The sequence below is a fragment of the Nomascus leucogenys genome, chromosome 22a (assembly GCF_006542625.1).
Source record: "Nomascus leucogenys isolate Asia chromosome 22a, Asia_NLE_v1, whole genome shotgun sequence".
NCBI lineage: Eukaryota > Metazoa > Chordata > Mammalia > Primates > Hylobatidae > Nomascus > Nomascus leucogenys.
In genome coordinates, this window is record NC_044402.1 from 11,738,984 (window position 1) to 11,762,383 (window position 23,400).

Here is a 23,400-nt window from a genome sequence, read left to right on the forward strand (position 1 = left end):
AGGCACACACTACCACACCTGGCTGATTTTTTTTTTTTTTTAGTAGAGATGGGGTCTCACTATGTTGCTTAGGCTTGTCTCAAAACTCCTGCCCTCAAGTGATCCTCTTGCCTCAGCCTCCCAAAGTGCTGAGATTACAGGTGTGAGCCACTGTGCCCATCTATAAGTCTTAATAGTGTGTTTTGTACTTGAGCATATAGACACCCAGTGATTGAGACTTGCCCAGGGCCACACAGCAGCCAGGTAGCAGAGGTGGGATTAGTATCTTCCTTCTGGGGCCCAGGACAAGTTCAGAAAACTACTTCAGTCTCAGAAGTGTTGCCAAGGAATGGCCTCCCATCCCCCAGTGTCACCAGTGACCTGGATAGGAGGGGAAAGTGCCCTTGTCTGTGAGGTCAGCTCCTGACTGACAGCTATCAGAGAATGGCAGGGAGACTCTCCATTTTCCAAATGATGCAGTGGTGGTCAGTGGGGTTAGTAAGCATGCTCAATATCCCCTAATAGCACCTGAGCCGTGGGAGTGAAGCCACTTGTCATAAGCCAAACATAGATGCCCTGATAGATCCCCTGATGACTGTTGGTGTCCTGCCCTAGCCATCTAACAGCAAATTCTTTTCCTTTTTTTGGTGGAGGAGCTAATAAGACAGGCTTTAAAAGACAGGAGCAGCCTTCCAAGCAGTGCTACTCTTGCCTGGTAAGGTGAAGTCGGTGGGCAGAACTTCCTCAGTGTCCTGGATCTGCCATTAAACAAGGAATATCCCTCCCTAGCTAATCTACTTAATACATAGGCACCACGGAAAAGCAGAGTTTGGCTGCATGCCAGGTACCCAGTAGTAAGAAGCCAGGACAAAAGTAGTTATGGAAACCATTTTAATGCTAGGAGAATGTTTTTACTTACCGCCCAGGGAAGCTGTAGGGCTTGGCCCACATCCCACAGGGCCTGGGGCCCCTGGAAGCCACTCACTGAGTTACAGCCCCCTCCCCACTCCTGTATCTGCTCAGGGTGGCGATGTGTTTGGCTCCTAGACTCTCTCTAATGGTTCCCCTGACACTCCTGCTTGGGAAGCCATGGAGTCACTGCCAAGGTGACATACTTCCCCATCTGCAGTGCCCTGTGCTTCCTGTCGGGAAGGACAGGTTGGGGAACATCCCTCTGTAGAGCCCATACAATGAGTGTGTCAAGTATAATAGCTATTTTCACACAAGGAATCTCATTCCATTTTAACCAATAATCCAGTGATACATAGGTATTGTCGCCATTTCACAAACTTGGGAATTGGGGCTCAGGGAGGTGAAGCGACTTGGCCAAGATCATACAGCTAGTAAGTGGCAATGCTGAGGTTTGAATTGAACCCTGACATTCTGGCTCCAGAGCTCTCATTTGTGCTTAAAACAGGAACCCAGTCAAAAGCAGGGACTGTGCTCTTTCTGTTGCTAATTGTTCCCATTGATTTATAAAGTTTCCTTTGGAGAGAAAGTATCATAATAAACATGCAGTTGTAAAAACAAGCTCTCAAAGCAACTCTCCTTCCAGCTTTTGGTCTGGAGAGAGATGGCTCTATGGGGTGAGGGTGGAGAATTATCCAGGAAGGGTGACTGGCCAGGGTGACTGGCTGCTGTGGACAAGCAAGGTAACATCCACAGATGACTAGATTTTAACAAGCTGCCAAAGCCTGCCACACCTTTACATCCACTATGTGTTCCCTTTGAGACAAGTATCTGAGAGGGAACGTGGGGGGAACAAGGGCAATGGTTCGGATTTGGCCAATGGTTTTTTGCAAAAAGGGGAAAAGCAGAGGGTAAGACCATGAAAGTAACTTGGCCTGCCTCTGCCAGAGCTTGAGTGTCCTGATTCTGAAGTGATAGAATAGATTCTTTCCTGGGAAGAGGGCCCCTGTGAGTTTCTGGGGGGCTCTGTGACCTGGAAGCACAGCACAGGCAAGTCTCCTAGAGGGAATTTCTCCAGCCAGTCTGCCAAACAGCTCTGCTTCTGAGGCCACCACACAAGCCACAAATACAGAGACAGCAGCCAGTGAGGCGTCTGCTGTGCTTGAGAGCCTAGCTGGAAGGCCCAGAGCCCACCTTACAGCCCCTTAGAACAGCCAAGGCGTCATCCAGGCCCTGTGTGTGTCCGTTGACACCTTTCAGTTGGGAAATGGATCCCCTGGAGACTCGTCTGGCAAAGATGATGCTATTCACAAATCATGTCATGTGTTCCACCCGCGCTTCCAGTGTACTTCTCATAGACCATGGTGGGACACTGAACAAATTCAGAGATGATGGTCAAATTTACATTCCTGTGAAAAAGTGACATAATGACTTAGCCAGAGCCTTTGGATCCAAACTCCAGCTGAGGGCAATATGGAAACCAGGGGACCTGCTTGGAACTAAAATCCCCTGACATCTAAAAGTGCTATTGGCTTTTCACGAAGGCAGAAGAGTGACACAAATCTGACATTTGTGTCAAGAGGACTCTGAGGAGTCTGCTACCCAGTCCTTGGGTAGTCAGGTTGTCAGCAGACTCACGCAGCAGCACCAATAGATTCCAGTAAATCCCTGCAGAATGAAACCTGTGAGAAGGTGGCCTTCGATTAAGGACGGACCCCAAAGGGCAGTTCCACACCCTGCATTTTCCATTTCCTCCTACAGAGGAAGAGAGGTTGATAGCAGCACCTCCGCCCAGCCAGGGTGTGGGTCCCCACTGGTGCCGTCTCGCTGGCCAGCCCACGGATGGAATCTTGAAGGTCCTGAGGCAGCAAGGTGAGGGGCTTATTTAAGAGACATGGCCAGGTGGCTGAATGAGGAAGCTGCTGGCCAGAATTCCCAGGCAGTTTCCATAGTGGAAATCTCCCCACTGCCAACTTCCATGGCTTGTCTGTTCTTTCCCACCTACCCTCTGACCAGTCCATAAAGAGAGCAGAAGCGAGAAAGGGAGAAAGAAGCCAGGGGCAGCCTGCAAAGCGTCTGCTCTGCTCAGCTGGGTCCATGGCTGTGTGTGCCAACACCTCTATCCTTGAAGTATCCAGACTCCACTTGTAGGATTTGCTGGGGATGACGGGACAGCTGCAGCTTCCTGGTCCCAGACAGAAACACACAGATTCTGGTCCAGATCCTAGTCTTGTAAGCCTCTGTCCAGGTGGGGCTGACAGCAGAACCCTGAAGGGCTCGTCTCCCAAAAGTCAGGCACTTCTGGCCCTCAGAGAGGTAGAGGGGCCCCAACAATTTGAGCTCCTGCTAAAGGCTAAAGGCCCCTTTCTGGACTTTGGCAAAAAAAGGAAGTCTTTTTTTTTTTTTCTCCTTAAGTTAGGGGTAGGAAAATACATCCATCGTGAATGTTTGAAACCACACCACAGCCCTCACATTCAAGTTGACCTCAACAGGCCATCTGTCAGAGCCCAGTCCAACAAGTGACAGGACTGGACTCTTTGTAGGCCTGGTAAGTCACTTGAGCTAAGACAGCTAACCTTGAGCTTCTCCTCCCCAGCAGAGAGGCACTGCCCCTGGTAAAGAGAAACCAGAGGCCCTATTTTTCTACAATGGAATGTCAACATAGGCGGGGACCTCCTCCAGTTGAAGAAGCAAGTCCAGAGAGGGCAGGTGACCCACCCAGGCCTCACTGCGAACTGGGGTGCAGAGTCAGGGGCCCAGTTAGAAAGCATTTGTCCCTCCATTAAAATAAATACTAAAAATCCCACCAAGTTACCACAGTCCATAATGGGTAGGCCTCGTTCCTAGGTGTTCCTAGGTGCAGCCCAAAAGGCTGCACATTTTCTTGCTATAGTCTAAATTGCTTAAAAAATTGAAGAGCCGGAATGTTCCATTCAGAATGCAGTCCCATTAGGTGACAGGTTCCACTGCATGGCCTAAAATTAATCAATGTTTATCGGCTGCATAAAGGATGTTGTAGTGGGATGTTTTATAGAGCAGGTAAACGGAAGGGGTGGCGGCCTCAGGGAACACGTGGTGGTTCAGGGCGGTATCCATCTCGTCCACGTACTCCACCTGCAGGGCGATGCTCAGGGCCTGCGACAACGCCGTGATCTGGATGTGGTCACACTCCGTGGCCATGGGCTCCACTTCCTGCAGGGGCCAAAATGAAAACAAGCCAGCTTAGGAGGGAGGTCTGGCAAAGGACAAGTGAGTTCAACTCTGGCTCTCAGGGTCATGGTCACAGCGTCTGTGCTGTCATCTTCACAACAGCCCATGAGTTGGGTATGGACATTCTCATGTCACACAGGAAACAGCCTCACTGAGAGGCAGCACAGCTAGAAATCACTACAATTGCAAGAACCTGGATCTTTTCCATTCTAGAGCTTATAGTTACACCTGCGAGCAGGCTACCACTTTAGAGGGATCTGGAAAGGGGGGGCAGAAATTTTTCAGGTTGGGCATCAAAGAATCTTAGAGATAAAAGGCACCCTGTCATCCAGGGGTGCCTTTCAAGCTTAAATGTTTACAGAGGCCAGGCTGGTGAGTGAGGGTGCGAGTCCGGTTGCTGCAGAGACGATGGAAGAGGCAGAGGCGGTGGCAAGCAGGCGTATGTCCCACATAGAGAGGGCAGCTGCTGATACTGCCCTGCAAAAGCAAGGGCCTGGGGGCTGGATCTTCTGATTTTCCAGCAGAAATCCAAATATTCATATGAGACGTGCCTAATTTTTAAATATCGGCAACTCTTTTTGGTAAATACCATGCATCATAAACACGTCAAGCAAATGTGACTCTTGGACTGTGACTCCGGTTTTGTAAACAGGCCAGTCCAAATCCCTTATTTTTCAGATGGGAAATCTTCAGGGAGGGGAAGTGCCTTGCCTCAGGCCACACAGCTCAGGCAGCTCAGGGGGGACCTGTCTGCAGCTTGCTGACCTAGCTCTGTTTGAATTGCAAGGGCAGTCGTGACACCCGAGTCCCTTGGCTACGGATGGGTGCTGAAGTCTCCAGGAGAGGGCCACAGGAACAGCCCAGGGCTGGAGCTGAGACCCCAAGCACCTACATGAGTGCAGAAGTCTTTGATGTCCATCTCCTCATCAATGAAGTGCCGGAAAAAGTCTGCTCGGTTCCTGATGAAGGCCGACGTGAGCAGGCGCAGGAACTGCACGATGTGGTCCGAGGCACTCTGGTCGTTGAACACCTTCAGCAGGCTGGACACTGAGCCGTCCTTCTCTACCAGTTCCACCACACTGTAAAACTGCACCCGCCCAGCCCTCAGCTAGGGAGGCCAAGCAAGCCCCAGCCCTCCCTCTGCATTCTCCCTCCGCTCTTTCCCTTCGCGTGAAGCCCTCACTTGCGTTTTCATTTGTAGATTCTCAGGGTTGAGGTAGAAAATCAGTCTGAGATTCTGCCTAAGCTAAGTAACCCAGAGTTAGCAAGACTTTGTACGCTAGCCCAGAGGCACGTCTAGGGAGCAGCAGTTGGGTCTCCCCGCCATGACTACCTGGCTTGGGATTCTCACGTGCACACTCAGAGTGGCAAGCGTCTGAGAGTCCTCGATCCCACCCCTCCACTAATTGGATAGGGAGGCACGACGTGGAGATGTAATAGGGTGAGGGAATAGGGTGAGGGCTCCCTGTGCCCACACACCCCCACAAGCAGGAAGCAACCCTCTGTCCTTCCCCAGCCAGGAGGAGCAGAGCTGTGGGCTGTGCAGGGGCTCCAGCCAGTGCCCACTCCTGTCTGCTCTGCCAGTGTGGAAGGAGGGACCAGGTGAACTCACAGCATTGAAGAAGTTTCTGAACTTGTGCTCCTCAAAGCCAGCAGCCAGAAGGTCATTTGGGGTCTGCAGTACGCGTTCTTTGAACCTACAGAGGGGGTAGACTGAGTGTTTATAGGGAAACACAGCAAGAGTGCTGTGATTGGCAACTGCGTCCCCCTCTCAACCCACTGTGCCCACCAACCTCATCTCTAGTCCAGCCGCAGAACCTCCCGCCCCTGCCCCCAACACACAGCCACACGCACCATGCACATCTCCACCCCCGCCCTGCCGGGCCCTGGTGACTGAGCTGCATTGTGTGTGTGTGCATGGTGGAAAGACAACATGACAAGGGCGTGTGTGATTTTGCATCTTTTCCAACTCCCTACTCAGTGACCTCATGAGGGCAGCTTGACTCAATCATGATAATATTGAACACTGACACCACAGCAATTGGCTGACAACACACACCAGGCCTCCCGCATGCCCACAGCTGGCTGTTAAGCATCTGCCAGCACCGAGTCACCCTTGGGGACCCGCTCCACAGACCTTTGCTCTGTGCATGCTGAATTGTTCCTCTCTGCACCCACTGCAGGCCCCCTCATGGCGCAGCCCCTTTCTGGGACCTGTCCTGGTGCCCTCAGGGGGTATGGCAAGAAATCCAGGCCTGGGCCTGGCCCTGGCTCCAGGACACTCCCAAGTTTAGTGGCAGCAATGAGGTATGGAGGAAGGGCTGCCTCCCACAAGGACCAGGTGAGCAGCCCTGGGTGACCAGCTGGCAGGCGCAGAACACTAAGGCCACACCTAGTTCTCCAGCCCCTCACTTTCCCTGGGAATAGAGATGAGGCTCTGGCAGCACCCAGGAGGCAGAAGGTTTCACAAGGGAATACAGAGGCCTGGGCCACCTCAGAAGTTGCTGTGCTCCAGAAAAGCCTGGTGCCTTGTAGGAGGACGGGGCGGTGAGGAGGGAGAAGGTGGTGGGTGTGGACGGGAAGCTGGTCTCAACTCAGAAGGAGGAGTGTTTGCCTAGATGCCGCTCACCCCTGGCTGGTCCTGGCATATCTAACAGTCCTGCCTGGGCCAGGACTAGATTGTCCTGATTGCGGGGTGAGGTGCCTGGATTGGAGGGATGGAGTCTGTGCTGGCTTCTAGCCGCCGTCCCCTCCAGCCCTGTCAAGTCCCCCTGTGGCTTTTGGCCATAGGCTCCACTTTGGCACAAGTGTGGATGGTGATGACGCCTTGACTGCAGGGGTGCTGAGGGCGAACGGAGAGCTGCCTGGGAGGACAAGGCCTCCACTGCGGTGGTACCTGCTGCCTGGGTTTCCCCTCCAGGCCAGAGCAAGGATCTGATGGTCAGTGCTGGCTAACGCCTCTCGCTCAGGAGCCACCCTCATCAGCACCCCCTGTTCTGTCTTCAGCTGCAGCTAGGTGGCCCATGGCCAGAGTACTAGAAGCAGCTCCAGGAAGCAGCTGCAATCCTCCAGGGCCACTCCAAGGGCCCGACCCTTTTCTAGCCACTCTGTCCCTGCATGGCCATGAAGTGCACTGCTCTGCTCCCAGCTCTCCTGCCGTCCCTCCCACCCCCAAACCTCTGCCTCATTCCACATTCATTCCTCACCAGTGACTTGTGGGCCCCTCTGTGCCAGGCACTGGGGGCACGGAGATAAGCAGCATGCAGTCGTAGGCCCTATCAGAAGGGGGCAAGGCCCCAGGCCAGGACATGCACCCCCAAGAGGTAAGCCAGGGATACGGAGAAGGATGGCACTGGGGCTCGGAGGGGGGGCAAGTTCAGACAGCTGGGGCTGCACAGAAGCCTGTGTGGGACCTCTGGCAAGTCATCTGACCTCTATGAGGCTCTGTTTGCTCATCAGATGGGGTAGTAACAGTGGCTGTCCTCAAAGGAAGAGCGTGTTCTCCAAGCCTCTGGCACACAGAAGTACTTCGCACACTTCTAAAGCAAGTATGCAAGATCCAGGGCTGGAACAAGCATACTGCTGCAACAAGCTTGCTCCAGCCCTGCAGCAGCACTGAGCAGAGAACAAGTGTCTGCCTGGGTGGCTCTGGGCTCACTGCACACAGGGAGACAGCGGGTTGTGGAGGATGCATGACGCCGACGCTAAAAGCTAGCATGGAACACCCCAGTCAGTGTTCCAAGTACTCAAGAGTCAATCACTTAATGTCCGTGACAGGGCTATGGCCACTGTTCACCTGGGGAAAGGAGCTAGAGAGGAGTGAGTGAAGCAACCTGCCTGGGGCCCGAGGAACCCACAGCCGGGTCAGAAGCAAGGCTACCTAGGCCCAGGCAGCGTCAGGCGGCATGTGATGCCTGCAAGCTCTGGTGTGTGTAGGATAAGTGAGTCCCTGTGCCTAGAACTCAGGGTGGGCAGGCAATGGGGCAGGAGAGGCAGGGGCCTGGTGTGGAGGGCGTTGGTGTCAGGGGTTTCCACTGCTCCTAGAGGTCAGGGGCATATTTCAAGCTTGGGAGTGACATGATCTCGGTTTTTGTGTAAGAAGATGCAGGCTGAGGAGGGAGGACCGCCTGAGCCCAAGAGTTCGAGGCCAGCCTAGGCAACATAGCAAGACCCATCTCTTAAGAAAAAATAAAGAGAGAAAAGAAAATGTTTAAAAAAAAAAAAAAAAAAGGAAAAATGCTGGTGGTCTCATGCAGCCTTTTGGTTTGACTTATCACCTGTGTGCCCCGGCCTGCCTGCTGAACGCCAGCCTCACACCTCCACTGCCCACCAGACACCCCCACTCTATGGCTCCCGGACATTTCAGACAGCATCGCAAAACACAGCTCCTGATCTTCCTCAGCCCTCCTTTGCAGCAAACGGCTTCTCCATCCTGCTGACTCGCAGGCCAAACCCCTGGGAGCCATTCTTGACTCTGCCATGTCCAACATGTGAGTCAGGCACGAATCCTGTCTTCGCCACCTTCACAGGTGTCTAGACCTGCCCACTTCTTGCCATGCCCACTGCATCCACCTGCTCACGCCACAGCCAGAGATCCAGAGATCCCCTCTGGATCTCTCCCCAACCACATCTCCCTGGCTGTGTCTCGGCCCCCGTCTGTCCTGCACACAGCAGCCAGCAGGGCAGGTCCCCCGTGCTGCGCAATCCCTCCGTGGCTCCCGTGTCCTTCAGGCTGAAAGCCAAGGTCCTTAGAAAGGCCCGAGGCCCTATGTGCCCTGCCGCCCTTACCTCTCCAACCCTACTTGAAACTGCCAACCCCAGACCTTGCACTCCTTGGCCTCCTTCCTGCCTGATTTTTCCCACAATACATATCACCATCTGACACCTCAAACGTGATACTCATGTACTGTCCATCTTCTCCCATTAGGACGCAAGCCCCACAAGGCAGGGATTTTGTCTCTCTTGTTCACTGCGGTATCCCCACAGCCTAGAGCAGGGTCCGAGCATGGCACCCGTGTTTGCTGACTGGAGTGGGGAGACAGGATGGAGTGAAGGTAAACAGAGCACGTGGGCTGGTGCAGAGAGAGATGCAGGCGCTGGGCTTGGCCAGCATCACCCACTGAGTCCTCACAATAGCACCCTGAAGTGTGTTATAATGTCCACCTTCCACAGGCATGAAAACTGAGGATCAGAGAGATCAGGTCACTTGCCCAAGGTCGCACAGCAAGTAAGCAAGAGAGTGAGGTCTGACCTCAGAGCCCAGGGCTGCTGCATGGCACAACTCCAGGGGACACAGGTCGTGGGGAAATGAAGTTGGGGTCATAATCCCTGCACTGTGCTGTGCTGGTCCCCATAGGGCTGTGAGAAAGTTGGGGAGGGGAATGGCTTGAGATAGCTGACTCTCCATGAAAAGGGGCTTTGCCAGTCTGTCACTGGCAAAACAATCTGAACAGTTCCACCAAGGAACAGATGGCTCAACTTATACCCTCATTGAGATCATCTATATTATGAACAGGAGATGATGGCCTTAACCTAGTAGTTCTCAACCAGATAGGGTCGACTTTTTTCCACCGAAAGAGATTCTTGGCAGTCTCTGAAGGCAGTTTTGATTCTCATGACTTGGGGAGGGGGTTACTACTAGTATCTCATGGGTGGTGGCCAGGGATGCTGCTAAGAGGCCTACAATGCGTAGGACAGCCCCCACCATGAGCATGATCTGGCCCAAAACATCAGTCATGCCGCTGTTGAGAAACCTGCCTTAGCCAAAGAAGTGCTCTGTGACCCACTGCCCCCGTACTGTTTCCAGAGAGCATGTGGGTGCGGGTCTCGGATGAGCAGGGCCCATGGCCCTCGCCAAAGCCTCTAAGGGCTCTGAGACCCCCAAAGGTTAAGAGCTAGGTGGGTCTCTTAGCTCCTTGCTCCTCAAAGCGTAGTTTGAGGCCCAGAGGCATCAGCATCTCCTGGCAGCCAGTGACAAAAGCAGTCCCAGCTCTGCCCTGCTCCCACTGAACAGGAATTCGGGGCCTAGCCAGCTCTCAGGGGTTTGTTTGTCTTTGCTTTTTTTTTCTTGCTATGGACTAGAGAACCAGGGGCCTTGTACAAACTTCAGATATGAGAAGCCCTGAACTAGCCGAGATGACAGGGGCAGCTCTGGACAAAGACCTTCTCCAGCATGAACCTCAGGGACAGACCCAGCCAGCTGAATGCCTGGGTCACACACACTCCAAACCAAGGTCAACAGGAATTATGCAGAACACCGGGGCAAAGCTTCTTTTTGTTTGTGTTTTCTTTTCTTTTCAGAGTGGGTCACGAAGTACCTGCTCCATGCGACTCACCTGGGCTGACCCAGGCCTGTGGTGGAAGCAGAGGCTGGAAAGCATCTGGGAGGTCACAGATTCCATCCTCCACCCCTTGGCTGCCCCCAACTCCACCACAGTGGGCAGCTGGGCCCCCCCAACATCAAACGCCTCTGCCAGGCAGCCCTTCAGCTCACTCTCTGGGTTAACCAGCCTGAGTGTAACAAAAACCTCCGAGAGACTTGGGGCTGACCTAGCACAGAGAACACAGCCTTGAGAGCCCAGGGGATGCCGGCACTCACTTGAAGATCTCCCTGCTCTTCCCCAGCAGGGACTCCAGGTAGGAATAGCCCAAGGCCCTGTAGAAGCAGTTCCCATCCCCTTTGGTCTTGCGGATGGCGGTGAACCTTTTGCTGAGTTCCTGAGGGGGACAGAAAGAAATGTGGGCATGTGCACCAACAACAGCTCTGTGTGGTTTGGGCACTGGGACTGGCCAGGTGCCCCCCATCTCTCCCAGGAAATGCCTGCTGCCTCCCTTCAGGCTGCTATCCCCTCAGCCTCCCACCCTCGTTCATTCCCCTGATAAAAAAAATACACTGCATTGTCCTGTGTGTCCGTCCCTGCCCCCAGGCAGCCTACAGTCTGGGAGGGAAGATGGATAATTAGACAGTGGCACTGTGAGGACAGAAGGAGTGCCCGGCTGGGTGCCACGGGGCACTGGCATTGCACTGGATTTTGGAAGTTGGGGAAGCCTTCCTGGGGGAGCGGCACTGAGAATCGGGAGCTGGCAGAAGTAGGGGGTGGGGTGTTGCGTGTGTGAGCAGGGGCAGGAGGGGTGGGCTCCAGGTCCACGCCTAGCAGTAAGTAGGTGTCCCTCTGAACTGGCCTGGAATCCCCTTTCCTGCCTCACGGGACTATAAGCAGCATTTTGACAGCAGAGGATGGTTTTCAAGGGGTCTTGGAGTTCCTGTTCCCCCCATAGCCATGAGAAGGCTCAGAGCCGACTTGGGCCCACCTGAGGCCAGCTGGAGTGGGGAGGCAGGCACTATCTGGAGCCCCTGGCTCATCTCCCAGGAGGGCTCTGGCGGACACAAAAGTCAGTGGGCTGCAGAGCCCAGCTCCTGCCCTGGAAATGCCCCGCAGCAGCATTCGGATCACATCATGCCCACACCACTACCCCTGGCTGCTGATGGACATCTGACCCAAGCTGGACCTATCAGAGTCTCTGAGGATAAGTAATGGGGCCCAGCAACGGTGCTGCGTGTCTGAGAGGAGCTTGAAGGGGGCCAGTGCCAGAGCAAGCGTGTCCTGCAGCGAGAGGAAGTCCCGCAGAGTGAAGAGAGCAGCTGGGGCCTACGGCCAGAGGGACAGAGTGGGCACCCGGGTCCTCCTGCCACCCACGGGTGAGTGCTCCGTGAGCGATCCCTGCAGCCTTCCCACAAATCCCTTTAGCCTCACTGGAGTAAACTTTCCCTCCAAGAGGTCTCCCAGCACAGCAGTTAGGAATGTGGCTTGAGACTCGGCTGCCCGGGTTTAAATCCTAGCTTGGCCACTCATGAACTAAATGGCCACCACTTAATTTCTGTGCCTCAGTTTCCTCAGCTGTAAAATGGGGGTAATAAAAGTACTTATCTCACAGAGTGGTAATGAAGTCTTGGTGAGTAAACAAAACATTAGGATAGTGCTAAACTTTTCAACAAAAAAAATTCTTTTTTTGGGGGGGAGGAATGAAAGGATTTATTGCTAAGGCAAATGTCCAGCATCAAAATATCCTAGGAATCTTTCATTTGCCCAGGAACCTGGCCCAAACTGTCAGCCTTCAAAGAGGCATCACCTTTACACTCCCAACTCCAGCCCGTTTAGTTTAGGATGCTCTTCTCCCTGCCCTCTGCCTCACCTCGATTTTCCTCCGGTAAATCCTGTTTTCAGGATGGTCCCGAAGAATGGATAGAATGTCACATTTTTCTGATATTAGGTTGAAAGATGTTTCACTCTGAAAGACAGGGAAGGAAGAAATGCTGTGACAATTTCAAAAGCAACGGATGGGACTCCCCGAGCTGGTGGCCTCTGAACTGCCGGTTACAGACAACAATGAATGAGACCTTCCCACCTTCTCATGCTGGGCGTATGTTACCAGCATCCTAGATGCCTGTTGGGATCACCACATTTCCAGGACAGGGATAGTCAGGGTCGGGGCCATCGTGAAGAGATAGCCCTGGTTGTAAGGAAACTCATCTTGTTACTGGAAGCCTGATTCATTTCACAGAATGTATACCTCGAACCTAATGAACCTTCATCCTAGAGGATAAGGCCCTTTGTCTCCTTCCGTCCCTCCTCTCTCATTCATTCATTCATTCTTTTATTCATCCAACAATTCCTGGACATCCACGTGCCCAGCACTGTGTCACATGCTGGAAATACAGAAGGAAGGACGTCTAGCACTCCCCCACCCACAAGGCTCACAGACTACAGGGAAAAACAATCAAGATAGGGGGCGATAAGGTCACCAGAAGAGGCCACACTGTGTGGCACTGGTACATAGAGATGCCAGAGAAGTTGTCAGAGATCTGAGCTCAGGGAGCACAGGGCGGGAGGGCGTCTTCATGCACCACCTACCGGCGAAAGTTTATACTACAGCCCAGCTCTAGGTCTAGGTCAATTCCAACCCAGAAAGACAAGCCTCCTACAGGCAGGGTCTCTCCAGGCCCGAGAAGAAATTGGCGGACAGAGAGGAGGAAGCTTCGGGGTGAAGGAAACTGCAGGAGACACCTTCTAGCAGCCAACTGCCCGTGGGCCTGGTCTCCGCCTTGTGCTATCTTGTCAGCAGGGCTCAAACAAGCGGGAGATGCAGCTTTAGCCTCCAACCCACCCAGAGCCGCTTTGATTGCAGCATGAACATACTGTGAGAGACATGGTGTTAAAGTCACTTATAGTTTACAGCTTAAAATAAATGAGGCTGGCTCCTGCACACAACCCAGGCAGACCATTTTTATGCAATAGAGCATGGTGGATGGTCACTGTTAATTGGGATTTTTGTAAATAGTAATCTAGTTTTCCAGGCATTTATCACCATCATTGTTGATATGCAGTTGTAACTGGCCTTTTTCATGTCACACCGGCCACAGTGGCCTTCCCTGGTAGCCTCTCAGCCTCATCACTGACTAGATAATGATCTCAACCCAACACCATCCTGCTCAGAGAGGAGCCCTCTGATGCTACAAACCCCTTTCTCCACCTGAAGAAATATATCCAGATTTTTATGATTAGCTTTTTCCAAAGCTCAGCACACAGAAGCAGGAAGCTGGGCCATGAGATTCGATAATGAGGCCTAAATGACTTTTGTTGCTCCTTTCTCCACATGGGACAGACTGCAAACTTCCATCTGGCCCAGATCCTGTGTCCAGTGTCAGGTCAGGGGAGAAGCTGGGACTGGGCAGGGGTGTTTTTAGGGGGCCTGGAATGACAGCTTGTCATACTGTCTGCCATCTTCCATTCACCCAGGGCCTGGCACGGAGAAGGAGGTGAGATATTTTTCAAACAAATGAATAAAAGCTACCTCCTCCATGAAGCCTCCCTAATCTCCCCACCTCATCTGAGTCAGGCTTGGGCTCTCCCTTGAACTTACACTTTATTCCGTTTCACCCTTTCTGGTGGCACCAAACATGATCTCCCCCAGACATGGGGGATTCAGGGCAACTTCCCAGAAGATAGCTTAAGAATAGAGGATGAATTCCTTGTCCTAAAGAACTGGATGGGCCAGACGTGGTGGCTCACGCCTGTAATCCCAGCACTTTGGGAGGCCAAGGTGGGGGATCACGAGGTCAGGAGTTCAAGACCAGCCTGTTCAAGATGGCGAAACCTCATCTCTACTAAAAATACAAAAAAATTAGCTGGGCATGGTGGCATGTGCCCGTAATCCCAGCTATTCAGGAGGCTGAGGTAGAGAATTTCTTAAACCCAGGAGGCAGAGGTTGTAGTGAGCCAAGATTGCGCCACTGCACTCCAGCCTGGGTGACAGAGCAAGACTCTGTCTCGAAAAAAAAAAAAACTGGATGAAGAATGTTTCCAAAAGAGGAAAGAGGAAACAGGGCATGCAAACACTTCGGGGGTGGGAAGAAGGGATTCTGGATTTTGCTTCTAGAAGCTTCCACTCTGTACCGACCCTTCTTTGCGAAATTAATCCAGCCCCAGGCTCCTTCCTTCCTTCTGCCCTGACATCATAGCGTGGGCTGGCAAAGCAACAGGAAAACCATCAGGAGGAATCAGACAACACTTGGGGGCAGGTGCCGAGGGCTTCTGTCTCATCAGCTGTGACCCATTTCCTCCCCACTAATGGAATCCCACATGATGAAAAATGACTGGGTAAGTCACAACAATCCTACCTCTTTCCCATTTTCCTAGCCTCCCTTGCAGCTATGGGCAGCCAGGTAGCTGGGGTTGGCCAGCTGGACCCATGAAAAGTCTGCTGGGGACTTCTGGGACTTCTGGGGAAGCTTTTGGTTTTGGATAAAAGGAACAGAGATGGAATGTTCTACTCCTTCCCACCACTAATGCAGATGCAATGTCTACAGCAGCCATCCTGCGAGTGTGAGGCTGAAAGTCAACACACGGAAGATGATCTGGCGATCTGCTACCCTAGGCCCAAGAGGTATGAAGTGATAACAGGTACCATTATTGTGCAAATACTATGTGCTAGGCTCAGGGAGAGAGGCTGACACGTCCCCATTATCTCACTTAATCCTCACGACCACCTCCTGAGATGGGTATTATACCCATTCTACTGACAAGGTCAGGTGCCCTGTGCTAAGAAGTAATTTTAGGCAGATCTCTCTGACTCTGAAGCCCATGGAAATTCTACCATGCCAAACTGCTAGGCAGGCAGAGCACAGAGGTCTTGAGGGACCAAGGCTGCTAAACACAAAGGAACATTCCACGCAGGGCAGCCTAGGGCCGCCTTATCAACAGGCCAGGTCCCCACCTCCTGCCCCTGAGGCCTCCCCCAGGAAAGTTCTCCATCCAGCTCCTGATCCTGGGGGTTCAGTGTCCACAACAGCATTTTCTGGTCCAAGAGATGCTCATCACAGGTGGAACAGGACACGATTTACAGGCAATATCCAGACATGGCAGTAAAATACATCAGTGATATCTGGAAGGAAAGTGATTTGCCTTTCCACTTCCTTCAAGCCTTCTGATTGCATCAAGGAGAAAGACAGCCTCTAGCATACCTTGAACTCCTTTTTACTTTGCTAGTCTCTCTTCTCAAGAGTGGGCAGGCCTCTGACTCGGAGCTTAAAATCATTCCATTTTCATTTGTGTTTTTTCTTTTAACTTAAACCAAGCCAGATTTATTGACTTCAAAGGCAAATTTATAAAAAGTTAACATGTTTTGGTCTATTCTAAATCATGAAAGATTGACATTACTAGCATAATAACAATTGCTAGTTGTACAATTAATTTGGCACTCATACTGCGTGCTAATACAGCATATATTCATAGGATTCTATATGTTTCAGAATGAAAGCTCTCCCTCTGCTGCCTTGTGTGGATGGTAAGAGGACAAACAGGTAATACTGAAAAACAAGCACACCTGCTCTGCCCAATTCGTTCCCACTCACGCACCCTCTGACTTGATTCCAAAGTCCCATTATTTATCTAACAATTTGTTTATACTGTATAAAAGCCTTGTTGTTTATACAGACAGCTGACTTAAAATGATGGCTTGGGTCTTTTTAAATCATAGATCAAAAAGTAGAACAACTATAGTTAATACTGCTTGTGCTTGGACTGCCTGAAACCGAAACCAAAATGGCGGAATGAGGACACAAAATCAGCTACATTTCCTCTGCAGTGTCTGAGAAGGTAATCAATGGAGGAGTGGAATGGATTTAAGGAATTAATCTTCAACAGGCAGAGTTAAGTACTTCAATGCCGAAAACTGCCATCAACAGTTTAATGAGGAATATTTAAAGGTGGATTAGGAACGGGGGTGGCACCTATGCCAGGAAAGTCAAGTTAGGTTTCCACTTGCTCTATTAACATAAAATTTGCATTTTTGACAAATCTACTTAAGCTCTTTAAAAGAGCCAAGTTAAGGAAAAATATTACATAAGGCAGGGCCTGGTGGCTCAACTCTGTAATCACAGCACTTTGGGAGGCTGAGGCGGGCGGATCACGAGGTCAGGAGTTCAAGACTATCCTGGCCAACATGGCGAAACTCCGTCTCTACTAAAAATACAAAAATGAACCGGGTGTGGTGGTGGGCACCTGTAGTCCCAGCTACTTGGGAGGCCGAGGTAGGAGACTCACTTGAACCCAGGCAGCAGAGGTTGCAGTGACCGCACCACTGCACTCCAGCCTGGGCCACAGACTTCATTTCAAAAAAAAAAGAAAATACTACATAGCAGTTCGGAGCCCTCTCAGCTGCTAAGAGCTGAGCTCACCACACCTTCAGGACACACTGTCGGCACCAGCCTCAGGAAGGAATTTTTTCAGGTTTTGTCTCCTTCGTCCCTGATCCCTATTTCCATTCCTCCATCCCACCATGCCTCTATAGGTCGTCTCTATGAGTATATTTGTTTTTTATTATGATTATGGTAAAACATACATAACCTAAAATTTCTTATTTTAACAATTTTTTAAGTACACAGTTCAGTGGTCTTAAGTACATTCACACAACAGTGCAACCATCGCCACCACCCATCCCCAGAACTTTTAATCTTCCCAAACTGAAACTCCCATGCCTATTTTTTTCTTCAGTGTATTTATGATGAATCTCTACTCATTAAACACTAACTCCCCATCCCCTTGACCCCAGTCTCTGGCGACCACCTTTCTACTTTTCTGTCTCTAATGAATTTGACTACTCTAGGTACCTCTTATAAATGAAATGCATCTGTCTTTTAAAAAATACAGACTTGTAAGTATGCGTGCATTTTAAGTTTGCATATTATTATTCTATAGATATTCTGGAGATTTTTTTCCCTTTACTCCACACTGTTTAAGAGCTACTCCTGCTTACAAATGTCTCACAGGTGGGCTACCTTGGGCTAGCTCCAGCGTACCAGTGGTCCCAGATGTAATTATTGGGGGACCTGGGGACAAGTGGATTCTCACTTTGGCCCTTCAAGTTCCCACCTGGCACCTCCAGAATCACCCAAGTCCACCCAAGTTGGTCCCCTGCCACTCCCCACTAGCAGGGCTCTGGCCACACCCCGGCAAGACCAGAGACTCAAGCTCCCAGAAGAACCCCAGGCACACCCTCAATTTACTAGCCCATAAATTCAGGCACCCTCAATTTACTAGCCCATAAATCAGGCATGATGCTTGACCTGGCTGACTCTCATTCGTAATTGCTTTTAAAACCATGGCTGAAAATTTCTAGGATGTTATGGAGAAAGGACAGGCCACATCTGACAATGTCCTGTCAGACCTAATTAGGCCACCTAAAAGGACTTTAGCCCTTTAATTGCTGGTTTGCAAATAGATGCTAATTAATTAAGTCAGATAGCGCTGTGGCTTGGAAACAGATTTAGCACCTTGCGTGGAGGAATGTATTTCAAAGTGAGAAAAGGATGTTCTTCAATCACTGCTTTTCCCCAGTAACCCTGGGAACTAGCAGAAAGCGCTAGGGCGTGGGCTTGGGGTTCAGACTGGCCTTGAGTCTTCGGTGGGAGCCAGTACTACATCTGTCCGCTGGTCCTTCCTCCTACATCCCTGGAACGCCAGCTGAGATTAAAGAGCCGGAGTATAAAACTCCCACCATGATGCTGGAGAGCTTGCCCCTGATACCCCATCCCTAATCCATGTACTGAGCCCCATCTCCAAATTTAGGGAAAGTACAAGTCCCCACTTTCTTCTGGTTTTCCCTCCCAAGCCTCTGTATATACCTGAAACCTGCCCCCGTAACCCAAGGACTCCTCAAGCAGCCCGCAGCCATGGGCCCAGCACTGTGGACTGCTCCAGGGGCTGGAAGGAAATGTCCCTTCAGATGTGTACTCAGGGGTATGATATGTGACATATGTATGCATGCAATGCTCAATGTTGCTTTCTTTTTTTTTTTTTTGAGATGGGATCTCACCGTGTTGCCCAGGCCGGTCTCAAACTCCTGGGCTCAAGCAATCCCCCCACCTCGGCCTCCCAAAATGCTGGGATTACAGGCATAAGTGCCTGGCCTCAGAGGTTTTGTATTGATGAGGTGAGCGATGATAAATGTTTGGAAGCCATGGATTTGGGGGCAGCCGAGTGCCCTGAGTTTCCTGTGGCTGCTGTAACAAAAGAGCACAAACTTAGTGTCTCAAAACAACACAAATTTATGATCTGACAGTTCTGGAGGCCACCAGTCCGAAAGGAGTGTTGCTGGCCTAAAGCAAGATGGCGACAGAGCGGCGTTCCTTCTGTGGGCTCTGGAGGAGAATCTGTTTTCTTGTCTTCCGTTTCCAGAGGCTCCCAGGTTTCCTGGCTTACGCACCGGCCCCCACCCCGCCATCACTCTGCCTTGCTCTCATAAGGACACTTGTGATTACGTCATTGCGCCTACCTGGATAACTCAGGATCCTTAACTGAATCCCATCTGCCAAGTCCCTCTCGCCATGGTAACATAGTCACAGGTTGTGGGGATTAGGACATGGACATCATTGGGGCCATTGCTCAGCCTGCTACATGTGCCTTCTCTGCTGCTCCACTAAGAAAAGTGACAAGACCCTGCACTGAGGCTTCCCGCCCTGGGTCAGTTGTTGGCTGGCTTTGCAGAGACCCTGCCCCGGGCCCGGGCCTTCCCTCTTACCATATGCCTGGACTCATTCAGCATCCTCCCAGCAGACCCTCAGATCTTCCTCTCCCGGCCTGACCTCTCCCTAGAGCTCTGACTCCACAGCCACTCCCGCTCAGAAGTCTGAGAACATTACCGAATTAACGTGTCCCTGACTGCTCTCCTGCCCACCTCGGCCCCCCACCCCCCACAGGCTTCTCCAGCTCCCCATCCAAGCAGAGCTGACGCTGAGACCCAGAAGTGCTTCTCCACTCCTCTCTCCCTGACCTCCCCATTGGTCCAAGCTGCCATCATCTCCCCCCAGGGAGGCTGCACCAACATCTGCCCAAGGACCTCCTGGCTTCCACTCCTGCCCCCATCCCAGCCCATTCTCCACAAGCAGCCAATACAAGCTGCTTAGCCAGCAAGGGCACGCCCTTCCTCCACACCCTCCAATGGTCTCCCTCACTTAGGCCAAGACTCAATCTTTTGACAACAACCTCCCAGGTCTGACCCCATGTGGCCCTCTCTGTGTTCCTTCACAAGACACACTCACTCTCACCCCAGGGCCTTTGCACGGCTGCTCCTTCGACCTGGATTCTTCCCCTGCCTTTCCCAAGATGCAGGTGGTGGTGTCACCTCCTCAGAGAGGCCTTCTCATGCCCCTCCCCATCCCTCTCACCTTTATTTCTTCATGGCATGATCTGATAGGCTCACCTGTTTACCCACATGCTGCCCAGCTCCCTCCACTGGAATGCCAATTCCATGAGGGCAGGGACTTTGTCTGCCTGTCAGTGCTGGCTCCTCAGTGCCTGGCACACGGTCAAGCTCCAGATATGTATACGGAGTGTTATGGGTTGAATGAACTGTGTCCCCCCACCAAAATTCATATGTTGAATTCCTAATCCTTGGTACCTTAGAATGGGATCTTATTTGGAAATAGGGTCATTGCAGATGTAATGAGCTGAGATGAGGTCATACTGGAGTAGGGTGGGCCTCTAATCCAATACGACTGGTGTCCTTATAAAAAGAGGAAATTAGGACAGAGACCGGCATACAGGAAGCACACCACGTGAAGATCAGAGTTCTGCAACCACAAGCCAAGGAGCTACCAGAAGCTTGGAGGGAGGTCTGGAACAGAACCTTCCCTAGCGCCTTCAGAGGGAGCACGGCCCTGCTGACACTTTGATCTTGAGCGTCCAGCCTCCAGCACTGTAAGAATCCATTTCTGTTGCTCTACACCACAGTTTGTGGTACTTTGTTATGGCAGCCTGGGAAGCTCACACACTGCATGAATGAATAGACAGATGCATGCATGGGACTAGCCAGGCTCTGACTCCAGCCTGGCTACCTCCAACCCTGTGTCCACTTCATCATCAGAGAGATCGTCGAAGTCAACCATCTCTTACTTGTTAAAAATATGTTATGGTTTCCTCCTCATTGGTGGAATAAAACCCAAACCCCACAGCACAGCAAGTGAGGCCCTGCACAGAACATCCTGACCCCATCAAATTTTCTAGACTCAATTTCCCTGCCTCCCTCAATCTCCTTGCATCTTCAGAGGCTGTTTACCTTTGCCAAAATCCCCCATTCTTGACCATGCTTCAAGGCCTCATAGCCCACTGTCCCCCCGCAGCTGCCAAAAGGAATGTACCCTTCCCAAATCCTTCTTGAACACTCATATACATCCTTCAACTCAGCTCAAAAGACCTCCCCCAGCTCAAAAGACCTCCTCTGCAGAACCTTCCAACACCCCCCCTCCCTCAGAGCATACTGACCTCTCACTGTGTTCCCAAAGTCCTTAGGCCTCTTAGGCCATGACCTGTAGCTCAGACACTGCTTGTGTCCAGCTGTCTTGGCCAGCAGGCAGTGAGCTCCTAGAGCGGGCAGGCACCTTGTCTTTCTCATCAGTGTCACAGTGCCCAGCACAGACCTGACAAAGGTGCCCACTGGGGGCCTGTTTGACAAATAACAGAACAAACCACAATAGGACCCTGTGGTTTTCCTGCTTATGTCTGACTCATTCATTCGTCAAACATGAAATGCACCTTGAGTGCACAAGACCCCTCGCTATTTGCAGTCCCTGCCAGAGGCCTGGTCCTTGTCTCACCCCTACCTTCCCAAGGGGCTTTGTGTCTTCCACGGGGGGCCCTTCCTCAAGCTTAGCCCAGTGATGTAGAAATAGGAAAGCAAAGAAGATGCTGTATTTTCCAAGGATATTCCTTCTGTCACCACCATCCACACAATGCAGGTTCAACATAAAAACCCACTATGAAGCACGGGGCCCAGTATGGTCCCCGCATGCAGCAGGTGCTCAATAAATGCCACGTGAAGGGAAGGGAACAGACCCTGCACGGCCTCCACCCCTGTGATTTCCCAGACAGATGTCCTATTTTAGTGGGTTAACCACTTCATCCATTGCCAAGGCACTGAAGCCCCCGGTGAGGGGTGAGGGCTTTGGACCCCATCTGCCCTCTAACTTCCAGTCTCCTGAGTCAGGGCAGATAGGGGGCAGAGTGAGCAGCCTCACTGCATGGCACAAAGAGCAGCTACTGCCTCTGCTGTGCTCTCAGTTGCCGAGTGGTGACCAGAGGGCATGCCAGCCTCCAGCTCCCGGGTGGCTAAGCCCATCATTACCCCAGCTCTACCACTCCCTGGTGGGTGATGCAGAAACACCTGGGCTGCCTTCCAGGAGCAGCTCAGCCAGGTAAACCCTTGGGCACCAAGTGGAAGCAGGAAGCTGGTGCTTCCAGATGCCCCAGAGGCCCCCAGCTATGACCCAAGCAGCAGGCTGGCTTGGCAAGGACAGTCCCAGCTCGAGTGCCCTGGCTGCCTATGCCACACCCAGATTGTGCCAGGCCATGACCAGGCTTTGACCCATGCCCCAGCCCGGCAGCATCCTGCCATGGTGACCCATTTTCCTGCCCAGTCATAGGAGAGAGGAGGCTAAGCCTGAAGAACCAGGCATCTGTGCACACCCATTTCCAGGACTCTGTTGTCACAGGAAAAGCTCCAGCTAATCATCTCACATGGTTCTCACAGCAGCCCATGACACAGATGTGCAAAACGGTGCTGAGGGGGAGAGCGAACCAACCAAAGCCTCTTTGCTTTCCAAGAGGTGGAAGTGAGACTTGAACCTGGGGCTGTGTGGCCCCGACTCAAGCCACCCAGCCCTCACTCCACAGGCTCCTCCTGCTCAGGGTTGAAGGGTCTTAGGCAGCCATCCCACCCAGTCCCCTGCAGGATGCTTGACCCCACGGCAACCTGGAAGGTGAGCTGATGTAACACAAAGAGCACTGAACTGAGAGTCCAGAGGCCTGGGTTCAAGTCCCAGGTCCACCTCAATCAGTACCAGCCCTTCCCTGTCTGGCCTCAGTTTCCCCACCTGCCCAAGCCCAGGGTTAGCCTGGCTCAGAGGGTCTCTGGGCCCCGTTCTGCGCAGACGAGACTCTCCATCAGGGGTTCCTGAGTATTTTCTTTTCCCCGACCCCTAACTCATGCGCCTCACAACTTGAGACATCCTCTCTACGTGGGTCCTGACTCCAAAGATGGAGACGGTCTAGTCACCCACGGGGACAGACGACCTGGCCCCCCGTGCAACCCCTAGATCCCCTCGTGGGGTTGGGGCAGAGGCCAGGAGTGGGGTGGTCTTTTACGGCCGAGCCGTGGGGTGGGTGGGGCCGTGGACTGCTGACTGGGGGGCTACTTAACAAAAAGGAGGCGACCCATAGCGCTGCAGCCTCCCTGTCCCTGCTTCCGTCGAGGGCGCCCACCCAGCGCCGTCGAGGCGGCGCCCCGGGCCACCTAGGGCGGACCCGCTGGGGGCGGGGGCTCGGGGCCGAGCTGGACCTCCTCAGCTGCACGTCCACGGGGTACAGGGGGGCGCGACCTGGCCCCCAGTATCCGTCAGGACTCCGTATTTCAGGGGGTCGGAAGACGGCGGGGGCGGGCTGGGGGCTGAGCCTCGCGTCCGACCCCCTTCCCGCGGGTGCACCCGCTCCGGCAGCGACCCCGCCCACCGCGCCCCCTGCCCGCTCCCCCTTCGCGATCCCCCACGATCACTGACCATAGTGACCGGAGCCGCCAGGCCAGGTCCCGCCCCAGCGAGGAGCGATCGGGTGCTGGAATGCCGCGGGAGGCGCGGGCGGGCTCCGCCGCTGGTTCGGTGGTAGGGACCTCGAGGACGTGGGGGCGGCGGCGAATACACCCGACCGCTCCGCAAACCAAAGGTTAGACCTCCACTGTGTCCCAGCAAGACAC

General features: G+C 52.6%; 1 protein-coding gene across 1 annotated transcript; it reads right to left on the minus strand.

The window, feature by feature from the left end:
• Nucleotides 1-148: 148 nt before the first annotated feature.
• OTUB2 (OTU deubiquitinase, ubiquitin aldehyde binding 2) lies at nucleotides 149-23,400 on the minus strand. The gene is made up of 6 exons (XM_003260916.4): nucleotides 23,207-23,400; nucleotides 12,292-12,387; nucleotides 10,697-10,815; nucleotides 5,711-5,795; nucleotides 4,991-5,185; nucleotides 149-4,080 (listed from the first exon to the last, which is right to left on the minus strand). Exons 1-6 carry the CDS (start codon nucleotides 23,207-23,209, stop codon nucleotides 3,874-3,876), a joined length of 705 nt encoding a protein of 234 aa, XP_003260964.1. The 5' UTR covers nucleotides 23,210-23,400; the 3' UTR covers nucleotides 149-3,873.

What these genes read in the sequence shown, in the direction of transcription:
- OTUB2 (XM_003260916.4), bottom strand. An exon ending in TTTACCGGAGGAAAATCGAG is followed by an intron (nt 10,816 to 12,291) that starts GTGAGGCAGAGG and finishes TGTCCCCCTCAG; the next exon opens with GAACTCAGCAAAAGGTTCAC. An exon ending in AAGAGCAGGGAGATCTTCAA is followed by an intron (nt 5,796 to 10,696) that starts GTGAGTGCCGGC and finishes CCCCCTCTGTAG; the next exon opens with GTTCAAAGAACGCGTACTGC.